We start from the raw sequence: 14,953 nt of genomic DNA on the forward strand, positions 1-14,953 counted from the left end.
CAGCTGGGGGTTGAAAGTGGGTGGGATAGGGAATAATCTTTTTTAAAAAGGAAAAAAAAAACAAGGGCTGGAGTGATAATAGAGTGAGTAGGGTGCTTGCTGACCCAAGTTTGATCTCTGGCATCCTATATGGTCCCCTGACCCTACCAGAAGTGATTCCTGAGCGAAGAGGCAAGAGTAACCACTAAATACCACCAGGTGTGGCCCAAAAACAAAAAAATAAAGAAAAGGAAGGGAAGGAAGGGAAGGAAGGAAGGAAGGAAGGAAGGAAGGAAGGAAGGAAGGAAGGAAGGAAGGAAGGAAGGAAGGAAGGAAGGAAGGAAGGAAGGAAGGAAGGAAGGAAGGAAGGAAGGAAGGAAGGAAGGAAGGAAGGAAGGAAGGAAGAAGGTGGGAAGTTGGAGAGGAAGGTGAGAAGGTAGGAAGGAAGGTGAAAAGAAAGGTGGGAAGGAAGGAAGAAAGGAGGAAGGAAGGAAGGAAAGAAGGAAGGAAGGAACTCAAACCGTAGATGATCAAGTTTATTTTCAGTGTAGCTCTCAGAAGGAGCAAATACAGGGTTCAATGCTGGTTTTATAAAGGAGAAAAGAAACCCCACTGAATACTAAATCCCAAACATGAAGCATTTCTCAAGTCTCAGAAACACTAAGAACTCAAGTTTTTTTTTTTTTTTTTTTTTGGCTACAACAACTTGTAAATATCTAGATGTGCCCAGATTTTGCGGCCCCGAGGACACTTGCTAAACTCGGATTTTTTGGCACTGGTCTTCACACACAATTTGGGCTTTCTTGTGGAGTTGATATCTTACCAAATACAGCCATCTGCATCCCCTCTGGGAAAGGTTCAACTGTGCTGTTGCCGTTGACATGATGTTTGGCTGGGAAAAAGAAGAAAAAAAGAAAGAAATGCAAGTTAAGTGTAAAGTTCTCCACACATACTAACACATGTCACTGAATGTGTCAAAGAGCCTACTTATTATTTCTAGTCAGAAATGGCACTAGGGCTTACCTTCAGATGCTTCAGTAATTTTGCTTTTCATCTCAATCACAAAAGACCCAGAGATGGTCTAGTTCCAACACCTAGGTCAAGGTTCAAGCAGTGCAGAAGCAGGAGGCTTGAAAGCCCTAATTCCTGGTCATGAGGACCCCACTGTGCCCAGTTATCCCTTGAAGGGCAAAGGAGTCTCTCAGGAAGCCCTGTGTTAGGGGAAACTAGGGGTCCTGCAGACCTCTGAAGCTCAGAACATTGGCCTGAGCAGAAGAGAGAGTGGGAAGGATGGTGGGGGGAGGTCTCAGGAGGTAAGTGATAGGACACAGGACAGTTTCAGTGCCTCCTCAGAGACCAGAGGGTTCTCCAGAACACCCACATGCCCTTGCCCAGCTGTTTCTGCCCCCTTCAAGTGAAAATCAAGGGCTTAGAAATGAAAAACAAATGGTTCAAGTTTTCTGGCATTAACTTGTTCTCAGAACCACTGCTCCGTGGCCAGGGAGAGAGAAATGATCTGTCACAGGGTTTCTTTTGTTTGGTTGGTTCATTGGTTTTGCTTTGGTGTTTTATTTTTCTGTGATTACAAAGTCATTCAAGATTGAGTATCAGTCTTAAAATGACCACTACCCTTCACTGGCATACATTTCCTGCCACCAATGTCCCCAGTTTTCTTCCCATCCTTCTCCCCCTGTCTGCCTCTACTGCCTCTACTGCCTCTCTCTCTCTCACTCTTTCTCTCTCTCTCTCTCTCTCTCTCTCTCTCTCTCTCTCTCTCTCTCTCTCTCTCTCTCTCTCTTTCCTATTTTATTCCCCACCTTGCCCCCGCTTTTTTTTTCCATTTTAGACACTATCCCGTCCTGGGAACTGAGAGCACTCCCCAGGGGAGCAAGTCAGGGGAAACGGGTTCTTGCGTCTCATGAGGGAGTCAGAGCTTTGGCAAGCCAAAGCGTGCAGAGCACCAGGGAGTCAGGGAGGGCCAGGCACAACCCAGGTTTCTTCTAGGGTCGCTCACAGACTTTTCTGAGGAGGGAGAGATTGGAAATGCATGGGGAAGAGTGCAGGCATGTGGGGTAGGTGCATTCTCACTGAGCTCTCTCATGCCTTCTGCAGATTTTTGGGCTGCTGCTTAGACCACAGGACAACAGTGTCCATAAGCTTGACTGGGTATCTGGGTATGACCCGAGGTTGTGCTCCCTCCCATTCAACCCCAGTGTTGGCAAAGTCTCAAAGACTGGAGTGTCCAGAGTGAGGACAGGTGTCAATGGCTTCTGTCTCAAGAAGCTTCCCCTTTCACTTCATTTAGCAGTGTTTCTTCATGTCACCCACCAAACTGAGGGACAGATAAGTGACTCAGTTTCAGGAAAGCTGTCTGGCAGTGAGGGTTCGAATTGCTGCGAGGGGTGTTGGGGGGGCCCACCTGAGCCTGGTCACCTCCCTCCATGCCCACCAGCCAAGCCCCACACACCCTCCTTCTCCCTGGGAGCACAAGTCCTTTCCTAATAGCCCCACATTGGTGGAGACATGAGAAAACTCAAAAGATGGCAAGACCCTGAGAATGATGCCACTTCCTCTACCTCATGGCTAACCTGCATGCTTTAAAACAAAAAACAGGGACAGAGTCTCTGAGGCTCCCTTGGGTCCTGGCTCTCATTCCCCAAAATCCGGTGACTAAGGTAATGTCTGTGATGAGGATGAGTGAAAAAAAAAAAAAAAAACAGGGACAGGGCCTGTTTGATAAACCAAGTGCCACCCCACTCTGTATACACCTTGTTATTCATTGGTTGGAAACATCTTTGAATGTAGCACCGTGGATTGGTATTTAAACCACTCCAGGGTGTGTTCTCCACCCCAGAGTGTGGTCTGGTTTCTCCTAATAAAAATCCCAAGTCTCGTGAAAACATTCTCTTGTGTTTCTGGCTTTCCTCAGCTGAGCTATCTGCTTCTTAGGAGCTAAAGGCTTGTGTGTCAGAATTACTGAATCTGCTTCACCCCTTCAGTCTGTGTAGATTATTTTCTACATCGGTGTTTGCTTCCAGATGTGTGTCTCTTCAATTGTCTGGTCTTGGAGTATGAGGCTACTTCACAGTTGGTGCCTGAGGAGGAATTCAGCCAACAACTGGTGAGATGTTAATTCCATAGTTTCTTAAGTGGATTTCACTGGCTTGGGTTTTAAGTTTGCATCTATTTGATTTAAAGTTATGACAATGACTTGGTTTTTGATTGAGGGACATTATTTCTACCTTATTTCTTCCAACAGTCAAGATAAAACACACTGATGTAGTAATTTATGCATTGGTGGCTCTTGTAGTTGTTTTCCTTGTTATGTTAGTTTCTAAGCATCATGAGATGTAAAAAAAAATGCAGGCAGAATACTTTAACTTTGCACTAAAAGGCTTTTTGTTTGTTTTGGTTTGCTCAGGGGTTACTCCTGGCTTTGTGCTCAGAAATTGCCTTTGGCAGGCATGGGGAACCATATGGGATGCTGGGGTTTGAATGACCATCTGTCCTGGATCTGCTGCATACAAGGCAAATGCCCTACTGCTGGGCCATCTCTCTGGCCCACTAAAAGTTTTTTAAGTGCTTTCAACTTTCTAAAAAATTTAAAAGCTGAAAAATTAAAAATATGGCCAGTTATTACATGTGGTAAAGCCAAAAGCCCTGAGGTTGGTGTTCACCATCCTCTACTGGCTCTGAGTCAAAAAAGCCTCTAGTTGTTCTGCCCAATAATATTACCTTAAAAAGCAAAACAGAAATGGCCCAATCAGAAGCTGAATCAGGAGAATGATCTGTAAGATTATCACCAACCCACCCCCTCCACTGCTGCTCTTTACAGAGTGTAGAATGGACCCACTTCCCCAACAAGAGCTTCTTATTAGAGAGATTGGCATTAATACAGAATCAGGAATATCTTCCCTGTCAGGAAAATAATCAACAACATTGATACCAACACAGAATCAGGTTAGTTTAAAAAAAGTGTGCTCAGAGTATAGGTCTTTTCCCCCATTTTGTGTTGAATTCCTTGGTACTTAAAACGATGGTGAGTGTTGGACCCACTAGGATTTTAAGATTGTGTTAAAAACGTGTTTGGGTGCATCACAATATTTATAATGGAAAATATGGTTTTATGAAGGAGTGAAAGGAAAATTAATAGCCTAGACCCTCGATGGCGAACCTATGGCATGCGTGCCAGTGGTGGTACACGAAGGCCTTGCAGCTGCATTGCTGGAAGGTCCGCAATTAAGATATGTGGTGCATGGCAGGAGATGAGTGTGCCGGTGTTTGCTTTGCACCTCACCTGGCAACAGGGCCGGATTGGCCACTGGGAGGACCAGGCATTGTATGGCAGTTTGGGCACTCGGGCTCAAAAAGGTTAGCCATCACTGGCCTAGATCACTCTGAACTGATGGTTGCAGGAGTCACATTGTCTTATGAGATGATAATAGAAGGGGAGTTCACAGAAGTAAATAAGGAGGCAAGACTACCCCATGTTGTTTTGAGATTTGTCAGGGAACTTGCTTTGAAAGCTTGGGAAAAAATGGACTCTGAAACCAAATGCAAGGGTTGTCGTGTAAATATTATTTAGGGAGCTATGGAGCTATATGCAGATTTTCTGAGGAAATTGACAGAGGTGATTAAAAGGCAGATTTAAGATACGGAAGTTTAAATTTTTCTGATGAAAACCTTAGTCTTTGATAATGCCAATGAATATTGTCAGGCTATATTATGTCCAATTAGGGAGAAAGAAGATGTCATGGGATTTCAACATCCTTGTAGAAATATTGGAACTTACAATTATCCCCCACCCTCACCACAGCACCTTTAGCAGATGCAAACTCCAGAGAATCAGATTAGTGATTTTAGACCCAAGAAACCACCTGGACCTTGCCCGAGGTGTGGCAAAGGATATCATTGGGCAAGACTGTCTTTAATTCCTTACCATTTCCCCAGCAACTGGAGGAGTTACAAAACCAGTTCCATGAGTTCAGATCGTATGCTTTAACCTTTTCTAAATGGAAAATCTTCTAAAACTGCAGGAGGCAATCCTCTTTTGCTTGGCTCAAGAACGCGCCCCCTTGACACTAAGACTTAATAATCAGCCTGTTTCAGGAAACTGGGGAAGGGGCCAATCCCTGGCCCCTCAAAATCAGGGAACCTTTTCATCAATAGTTCAGCTTCCCACCCCAGACCAAGACAACTCCACAACTTAAGTTCATTAAAGCCTGCCACTTCAGGAAGCTATGGGCTCATTATCCCCTGCCCTTAATATTTAAGCATAATCTGGGCTCAATGCAAATTACAAAATTAGATATGTCATAACAGGGCCAATGCCCCCAGGGACTTAAAGGATGATTTTAGGAAGAAGCAGTTTAATGCTCTAAGGAATCATAATTCACCTGGGAATTAGTTTCTGACCACATTGGGGAAATAATAGCTGTCTCAGTGCACACAGTTTGGACTTGTAAGAAAAGTGAAAAACATAGCTCAAATTTTGTTACATGCTTATGTCATGCCTGGCAAATCAGAACATATCAGGGGAGGGGATTTTGGAAGTAAAAACTCTAAGGCTTATGTTAATCCATTTATAGCTTTTACTGCTTAAAGAAGAAAATCCACCATGTTAACCCCTCAATTTCAGGGCAGGAAATTTGAAGGAATATTTGACTCTAAGGCCAAAGTCTCAGTACTTGGAAAAAAGATTTGGTCATGTAATTGTGCATTGCAAGACATTATTTACAGTTTAGAAGGCATAGGAGGTATCTTGCCTCCTGATTCCATTCACCAGAGTGCTAAATTTTTGAAGTGCATAGGACCGGAAAATCAACTCGCTGTTGTTGTTTTTTACCATATTTATCTCCAGTATCAGTGAACTTATGGGCGTGATTGGCATAATCAATGGAGGGTGGAATATCACATCCCTCACCCCTTCCAGCACACTAGCTCAGAAGTTTCACCGTTTTTTTTTTAATTTTTTAATTTTTAATTATGTGAACAATAATGTAAAGAAAGAGGACAAGGTAAAGTTACAGTGGAAGGACAGTCACCCAAAAACAGAGTTCTCAGAAGAAATCCCCCTGCTGACACCTTAATTTTAAACTTACAATCAAAGAAAGATAAAACAGAATCCATGTACGATTATTTTGTCCCTCAAGACCCCAGATTGTAGTACATTATAAATTTTCTTAATGGTACACAAAGCAATCTAAAGCCATAAAATTTATGTAACTCCTTAAACTTGAAGACACAGTAGTTTTTTACATTTCAATGCACATGCATATTAGTTTAAGTTAACCTCAAAAGTTTAAGTGGTTTTTTTCCTAAGGTTTAGAGTCAAAGGAGCACAGTAAAAATGGTGTTAGAGTAGCAATTATCGTTTGCATAGGCCCACCAAAGTATGGGGGACATGGAAAGGAAAAGTCTTGGCCTAAATACAAGGAGATCCTACCCCTGAAGTTTCCTGACATAAGACCAATTCTAGGCTCCAGGCAAACTAGTTTGTCCAATCCAGGTCATTGTCTGTAGTGCCAATGCAGTTTTATTTTTCACACAGTCTCTGTTGTTGATATCATGTTTCTGTATTAAAGATCCTGGAATTTGTATATCATACATTGAAGTCAGGATGGTGCGGAGTGTCCTCTAATTTCAACTCACAATTAAAGGGCAATGCAGAAAGCCCTGTCCAGTATGCAGGTCATTGTTGTTGTGGTTTTACCTTTTTAATTGGGGCCAATGGGTTAAAGAACTCAGAATCCATCCCAATCAATTGGAAGTCCAATGTTCCAATCTGGATTCTTCAGTGGCCCATCAAGATCACAAAATGAGAGGTGCTTAGAAACTTAGATGAACAGCCAATACTGGGGCACACTGAAACCTTTTTTTCTGAATGGAACTCTCCTATATTTGTAATAAAAAAAAATCAGGTAGTTGTACTTTTATCTGATCTAAGAGCTGTTAATGCATCCATGATTTCTATGACTAAGTTACAGAATGACTTACCTTCACCAGAAGCCATACCAAATGACTTGCCTTTGATAGTAACTGACTTAAAAGACTCTTTTTATAACATTTCCATTCACTCAAAAGACAGAAAGTGCTTTGACTTTTCTGTTCCTTCTCTCAATACTAGGGCCCCTATTCAGCAATTTCGATGGACAGTTTTGCCTCAGGGCATGGTAAATTCATCCACCATGTGTTAATATTTTGTTAATAAGGTTTTACATCCAGCTCGTAAAAAGTTTCCCCAGGCATATTTGATTCTTTACATGGAATACATTCTCTTGTCAGCTCTACCCACAGAAAATGGCCATATATTTATGAATTTGTCATCAGCTGCTTGCAGCGTGCTGTTTTAACAGTAGCCACGGGGGTGGGGGGCAGACTTTGCCTCCATTTAAATAACCTGGGCTTCGTATTGGAGCATACTTCAGTGCATCTCCAAAAAATTTCTATTTATCAGGAAAATCTAAGAACTCTTAATGACTTTCAAAAACTTTTAGATGATATAAATGATCCATCCCTCCCTTGGAATTCTAAACTCAGAACTCGCAACTTATTCAGTACTTTGGAAGAAAATCCAGACTTAATAGCCCCAGGTGTTTAACTCAAAAGGCCCAACAGGAATTAGATTTTTTTCATGGGCTGGGACCAAAAGTCTTATCTTTCCAAGTTCATACCTGGAGAGAAGATGTAGCTTTTTTTTAACCCCTCATTCTCCTATAGGTGCTACTGCTCAGCTATCTGAGCCTCTAGAATGAGTTTATTTAAACAGGAAGCAACCAAGCACATTTGTGCCTTATTTGGAATTGGTCACTGCTCTTATTGTCAAAGCAAGGCTCAGAACAGTTTCAAATTTAGGATTTGACCCTAAATTTAGGATTTAATCATAAATCAACACTAAATAATAGTGTTGACATTTCCTAAAAAGTAAATAGAATGCATACTACCTCTCAGTGAGCCCCTTCAATGAGCCTTATCTGATTTTTCTGGACAAATTTCCTCCCATAATCCTTCTAAAAAATCCTGGGACTTCTCTAAGAAGACACATTCTGTGATTTCCTCTATTATTTGCTCCTCCTCTATACCTGACACCCCCGTGTTTTACACTGCTGAGTAGTCATCAGGAAAAAGCCCTTCATTGACCACAGCAGTACATACTAGTCAAAAGACTGCTCAACAAGTAGAACTTGCAACTTTAAATTACTTATTATCACTTGTTTCAGAGCCATCAGCTCATGAGGTATAATTGTTCCCAGAAATAGTAACTGCCTCTTTAAATGATTGTAATTAGGTTGTTCAAGATATTAGCTACAGCAATTACAAGCACTTCTGCAAAACTGTTTGAAGCCAATTTTTATCACATAAAAGCCCACTCTGGCCTTCGGGAGAATGAAACTGATGATTGTCTGGCTATGCCTATATTTAAGTCACCTGAAGAAGAATATGCAGTGCTACATAAAAATGCCTGCCTCTTGCATGTGAACTATCATATTTCATGGAGGCAAGCCAGACAAATAGTTGATACATGTACCATTTGCACATCCCTGAATAAAAGAACACATGTAGCTGGTACCAATCCCTGAGGGTTACAGATTAATGAATTATGGCAAATGGATATTACACATGTTGACTTCTTCCCCAAAAAACCCTATTTCCATGTAGTGGTGGATTCATATTCCCATTTCATATGGGGAGTTCCATTACTTTTGAATGAGCTATAGCTGTTTTCACCTTCATTCTACAATGTTTTTCTGTTATGGGCATCCCCCAATCCATAAAGACAGATAATGGCCCTGCCTACGCCAGTAAAAATTTTCAATCATTTTGCAAAGAATAGCAAATCAAACATATCACTGAAGTCCCCTATAATCCACAGGGACAAGCCATAGTTGAAAGAGATCACAAAACCCTCAAAACTCAACTATTAAAATATAGAAATAAATATACAAATAAAATATAGAAATTATTAAAATATGAAAAAAAGGCATGCCACTGATGGACATTTTATCCTTAACATTTTCACTAAATTTCTTAAATTTACCCAAGAATATCCCTATACAGCTGCAGAAAAACACTTTAAAGATGTCCAGGTATAAAAATAATTGATTAACTTATTTGGGTAAAAATGGATAGTGAATGGATTACTGGTGATCTCATTTGAAATAAAGTATATGCTTATGTTTCTATAAATGGCAACTATGCCTAAGAAACTCTGGGTCCCAATGTGCCTTGTTAGAAGCAGTATTCTCACAAGTAAAAAAATTCAAACACAAGTTAATGATAAGACTGAAAACCTCCCCTCAGAACCAATACATGTTACTCAAAAGGATGAGAGCAGAAAACAAACTGCAACCTCAACAGATAACTGGGACATTAAGCTGACACCACATAATGAGGTATAAATGGACAGTTTCCAAATCTTGGTTCTGTAGTTGAGGGAATTGGTCCTGCCCTCACCAGACTTCATAATTTAGGAAATGAACTCAGTACTACATGAACTCAGTACTACAATGTCTGTATAATATTCAAGTTTTATTACTTTTACCAGAACCATTATAAGGAGGACATTAAGAGGTCAAATCCATTGGGACATAAAGGTGAAGTGGCAGAGGATTTGGTAAGAATATAAAAGCTTTGTGGGCAGGACAAACAAGTCTATCAACCCCCCAAAATTTAAGATTGCCATTGAAAAGATAAATGATCAGTTTTCAGGAGACAGACAACAGGATCCAACATGAACTAACTATTCTTTATGGAGGGTCTTCATTAGGACTTGAACAAAGCTGACAAGCAGAACAGACATAGAGGAAAATAGAGATGATCTTGTTGACTCAAAATAAATAAAACAAGCTTGGCAGAGAGAAGCTGTTTACTGAGTTTATTATTGCTACAATCTTCCAAGGCAATCTTAAGTCCACAATTTAATGCCTCATCTGCCACTAAAATCTCAGACATTGGAGATCTCTACTCACTTACCCTTGTCTTTGGCATCTACAGATAAATGCATGTTCAAGGTTGCCTTAAAGTGTTTTTCAAAGAAGAGCTGAGAGACAATAATAGGGTTTATTGCAGCCACTGTAACACACAGCAGTACTCCTTAAAAAGGATAGCAATTTGGAGATTATCACCTGTGCTCTTAATACATTTGAGACACTTCTTTATGATGTCAAGATGATGAAAAAAACTACAGACCTAAGTGGACTTCCTTTGTAAAACTTTTACTTTCACAGTACATTATGGACTCTAAGAACAATCATGAAGAATACAATTAATGGCCTGGAGAGATAGCACAGCAGCGTTTGCCTTGCAAGCAGCTGATCCAGGACCAAAGGTGGTTGGTTCAAATCCCGGTGTCCCATATGGTTCCCCGTGCCTGCCAGGAGCTATTTCTGAGTAGACAGCCAGGAGTAACCCCTGAGCACCGCCGGGGGTGGCCCCCCAAAAAAAAACAAACAAAAAAAAAGAATACAATTTATTTTCTGGTTTGAACCATTATGACGAAATGGAAAAGGGTCATTTCACAGCCTATTGTAAAAATAGAGCAAGAAAACATTGGTTTAAATTTGATGATCAAGAAGTTTCAGAAATCTCCAACTCATCTGTAAAATCTTCAGCAGCTTATATTCCTTTTAATAATTCAGAGATCTGCTGCAACAAATACAACTGTTTAAATTAAAGGACATTTAGCTGAATACTTTTTAGAGATGTCTATAATAGTGTTCTAACATTTTTAACAACAGAAAAACAGCTGCAGAATTCACCTAAAAGACTGGACTCACACTACAATCGTTATTAGAATGTTTTAGCGTCTTAATTTCTATTCTATTTATAATAACCTTTTGATGTTTTTGTTCAGCGATCCATGGAAATATAGTTTAGATGCCCTAATTTTGCATTACAGTGATATAGTCCATTGGACTCCTTATACAGTGCTCATTATAATAAGCGAGAAGCAGAAGTGAGAATGGGCAGAAGGGAGAATCAACAGCGTGATTCAACAGAGAGATTCAGCATCAGATTCAGTATCACCAATTCAGCATCAGCAACTGAGCATCATCAAAATAGCAGCAACAGTAACTTCAGCAAAGGAAGTTAGTCAGCTAGGAAGCCTGGAGAAGCAGCTGAAAGGGAAACAGAGGCCGAGAAAGCCAGAAGGAGTAGAGAAGTAGCTGCTAGGAAAAGGCTTAGTGAGGAGGTGTAAATGGCAGTAGGGACCGTGAAATAAAGCTGGCTGACTCCTGGAACTTCATCTGACTGCTTTGTGAATCTCTCCGCTCGCATCCTGCAACCTTCAGACTTGCCAGGCCATAAGGGCTGCAGGAGCCAGGTTGAGCCAGAAAGGCCTCAACATCCCCACACCAACTCTAGAACTCTTTAATTTATATTAAGACAACAAATATTGGCTACTAAGAGGAGTTATTACCCTTTAGGATGAGAACTCAGTAATTTCTTGTTACAAGGGGGTTTCCACCCTGAACATTTGTCACAGTGACTTGACTTAATTTTTAGTCACTCAGACATCAGCCGATCATCCCTGAACCTTGGGTCTCATCTTTGGGTCCAATGGTTTTCTGTACCTGCACCAGGAATCAATGCTTTACCAGGATGGGCCCTGGATCTATCTTGGCACTTACTTGCCTCCAGAGTGGGCTCACATGCTAATCTGACTTTGGCTTATATATCAGCAAGGACTTGCTTTAAAGGCAGATTTCCCTGCCTCACTACATAACGTGAGATGAAACCAGGAGATGCCCCAGGACATCCTGACTCAACTTAGATTATGTGCTAACACTAATATCACCAATTACTGACACTTGACAGAGAAAACCATGGTTGAGAAGAACCCTTCCTGGGACCTTAAAGAAAGACTTTGGGGTTAGACAAATTAGTGTGCCTAGAGCCTGTAGTTAGTCTTATGGCAGGATGTTTTGTGGGTAAGGACAACCAGTTTTTTAAGCCAAACATTTTTTTCTTTCTATTTTTCCAACTTTGCTGCATGTATGCAAAATATTGCCATCTTCTATATTGTTTAATTAGAGGTATCCATTCTTCCCTTAAATCTTGGGTGTGAATTACTTTGTTTTTGTTTACTCATATTTCTGCATTTTTCTATAAAGTCAATTGGGTGAGATGTCAGATTAACTTAGGTGCCATCCCACCCCAGTATATGCCTCATTACTCATTAGTTAGAAACATCTTTGAATGTAGCATGATCGAATGCTGTTTAGACCATCTATTCTCCACCCCAGGGTGTGGTCTGGTTCTTCCTAATAAAAATCCCAGTTTCAGGGAAAATACTCTCTTGCATTTCAGGCTTTCCTTGGCTGAGCTTACTTAGGGGCAGAAGACTTGTATGCTGGAACCCACTTCACCCCCTTCAGTGTATATGGATTATTTCATGCATCAGGCATTTGCTTGCAGATCTGTGTAGTCAATGTTCTAATCTTGGAGAATGAGGTTACCATCACAGGAGCCACCATACACAGTAGAGGGGAGGGAACCAATCCTGTGTTGTGCCTGTGAGGACAACACTGCAGCAAGTGGATAAAAGCCAGGCCCTGCAGTTCAACTCAGGAAGCCAAAGCCAAGCACCCGAACATGTCCCAGAGATTGGGTGTGACTGGCAGGGCAGAAGAGGCCACGTCTCTTCTCAGCAGATGGGGCTATTTCATTTCCATCAGGGCATCTTGTCACCTGTGACCCTCAAGGATAACAAAGAGACACCACCCAGTGACAGGCTGGAATGAACAAGGATCAGCAGCATGGCGAAGCCCCATGGAGCATCAGATGGGAGACCACCAAAGGATGAATGAACTGATAGAAAATAGATGAGGGTGGATGGAGGGGCCAGAGCAATAGCACAGTGGGGAGGGCATTTGCCTTGAACAAGATCAACCTGGGTTCATTCCCCATTATCCCATAGGGTCCCCTGAGCCTGCCAGGAATGATTCCTGAGTGCAAAGCCAGAAATAAATCCTGAGAATTGCCAGGTATGGCCCCAAAACCAACCAACAAACAAACAAACAAAAAGAATGGATGAACTGATGATAGAGACATCTGAAAGATGAGGAATAGATGATGGATATAGAGAGAGGGAGAGAGAGAGAGGGAGAGAGAGAAGGAGAGAGAGAAAAAGAGAGAGAAAAAGAGAGAGAGAAAAGAGAGAGAAATGAGCTATGCCATGGAAAAATTAGAAAAGTCAGGTGTAAATTGTTTAAGGCTGTGGCATGAAAAGCAGAGAATCACCCCTTGAGAGCTGTAGCCAAGGCCGGCCCACACTCACCTCCCTCCTGTGAACAAACCCACCACTTCTGGGCTTACAAAAGATGCTATGGGCTTCCAATTTGATCAGTATAAGTGCACAAAGAGGGCTGGCCACATGCTTGGCCAGGAAGAAACTAGAATCTGTTGGGGTCTCTGTCCACTTTCTGGAAAATGCAAAAGTTTCTTTCTGTATCCTGCTCCTCTCTACAGAGTTGGGAGAGTGAAAGAAGCAAACAAGGTCTCTCAAATAAACCCCATGGGATGGGTGAGAGCCCTCCTGTCCCCCATAGGGCATGAAAGGACGCAGCATTTCCTGCCTGGGATGTGAGTCTTAAAACCCAAAAGAGAACCGCTTGGATGGTTCACTGGGAGTTTTTAAGGGGATCAACCTTTCCAGACTTTAGGCAGAATTTAAAATATTGACTTTCAGATTAACATTTCTGTGTTCTTCATGAATTTTTCCAGAGAGAGTTAGCGAGGGACAAAGAGGGAGGGAAAGAAAAAGGGAGAAATATTCAGTCAGGAGCAAGCCGTGTGTGTTCTGGAATGCAGGACCTGCCTTACTTATTTCTCCCTCCACAATAGAAAAGAACAGTGTTTTAAAATCTATTTTAGAGCTTCCAAATAGAGATGAAGCTTGCCATTCCTAATTTTTAGAAAGCATTTGACACACATTATATTTCCACCTATTTTTTAAAAGAACTTTTTATACTATAATGCCTCCAACTGATTCTCAGTAAGTCTGAGGATTTTTTTTTTTAACTCCAGCCCTTATGAGAGAGACAGCATGGTAAATTATCTCTGGAAAGTTCCCGGAGGGCCTGTCACTCTGAAATGCTGCTTGCTCATGCAGCCAATTAAGGGAAAGTGGATAAACTCAGGATGCTTCACTTCAAGACACTGTAATGGAAGGAATCATCTAAAGGGGAGCTCATCCTGGTCTCTCACAAAGGAGCGGTTTAAATTCACACTTTTATGAGCGTTAACTCTAGCTGGGGTGGGGGGCAAGAGGGCTCATCAAACTTGCATCTGGACATCTGGTACAGGAAGGGCCACAGCGTCAAGGTGCTGGTTTTCCCTGCAGAGATGCCAGTGAAAAGTCATAGCCATTTTGACCATGGGCTAAGTCCCAGTTGAGAGCTCCAAGATGGACACTACAAACATACTAAGAGCTGTGTCTGATGTGTCTGATTGGCTGGGCCACTGTTAAGCACACTGAGAGTCATGCCTGATGGGCTGTGCCACAACAGAGCACACTGGGTTCCGTCTGAAGCATATCTTGTGCCCTCCAAGCCTGTCAAACCGGTGCTTCATCTCAAGGGGGAAAGAAAGTGCTTCCCTCCTCTCCCAAAGCACCAGCCATTAACCGTGGGGAGGTACCTCCACTTCACTGGATTCTTCCTGAGAGGAGAGAAGGCTGGAATGACTGCAGAACCCATGTCAGGCAGATGCACCCTCCAATCTGTGGCCTCTGAGCCCCAAGTGCTGCACACAGACACAGGCAGCCCAGCACTACGGGTGGAGGGATGATGTATATTCCCTTCTTCCTTAGGTTTGGGGGCCACTTCCTGGTGAGAGATCAAGGGGCACGCAGGGGGCTATGCAGTGTCAGGGATAAAACCCAGGTTCCCCACACAGACATGCACTCCAGCCCTTCACGGGGTCACTAAAAGGAAGAGTTTAATCCCACTTCCCAACAGTGTGAACTAGCTTG

General features: G+C 42.0%; 1 protein-coding gene across 2 annotated transcripts in view; it reads right to left on the minus strand.

Annotated features, from left to right (window-relative positions):
- MSRA (methionine sulfoxide reductase A) overlaps positions 1-14,953 on the minus strand; it is a 153,320-nt gene that overhangs the window by 66,420 nt on the left and 71,947 nt on the right. For both annotated transcript variants that reach the window (XM_049771142.1, XM_049771143.1), the window contains exon 2: positions 803-871. In XM_049771142.1, coding sequence (XP_049627099.1) covers positions 803-871 — 69 coding nt within the window. The remainder of the gene's footprint in view (positions 1-802; positions 872-14,953) is intronic.

This window comes from Suncus etruscus, chromosome 4, assembly GCF_024139225.1.
Source record: "Suncus etruscus isolate mSunEtr1 chromosome 4, mSunEtr1.pri.cur, whole genome shotgun sequence".
In the NCBI taxonomy this organism is placed as follows: Eukaryota; Metazoa; Chordata; class Mammalia; order Eulipotyphla; family Soricidae; genus Suncus; species Suncus etruscus.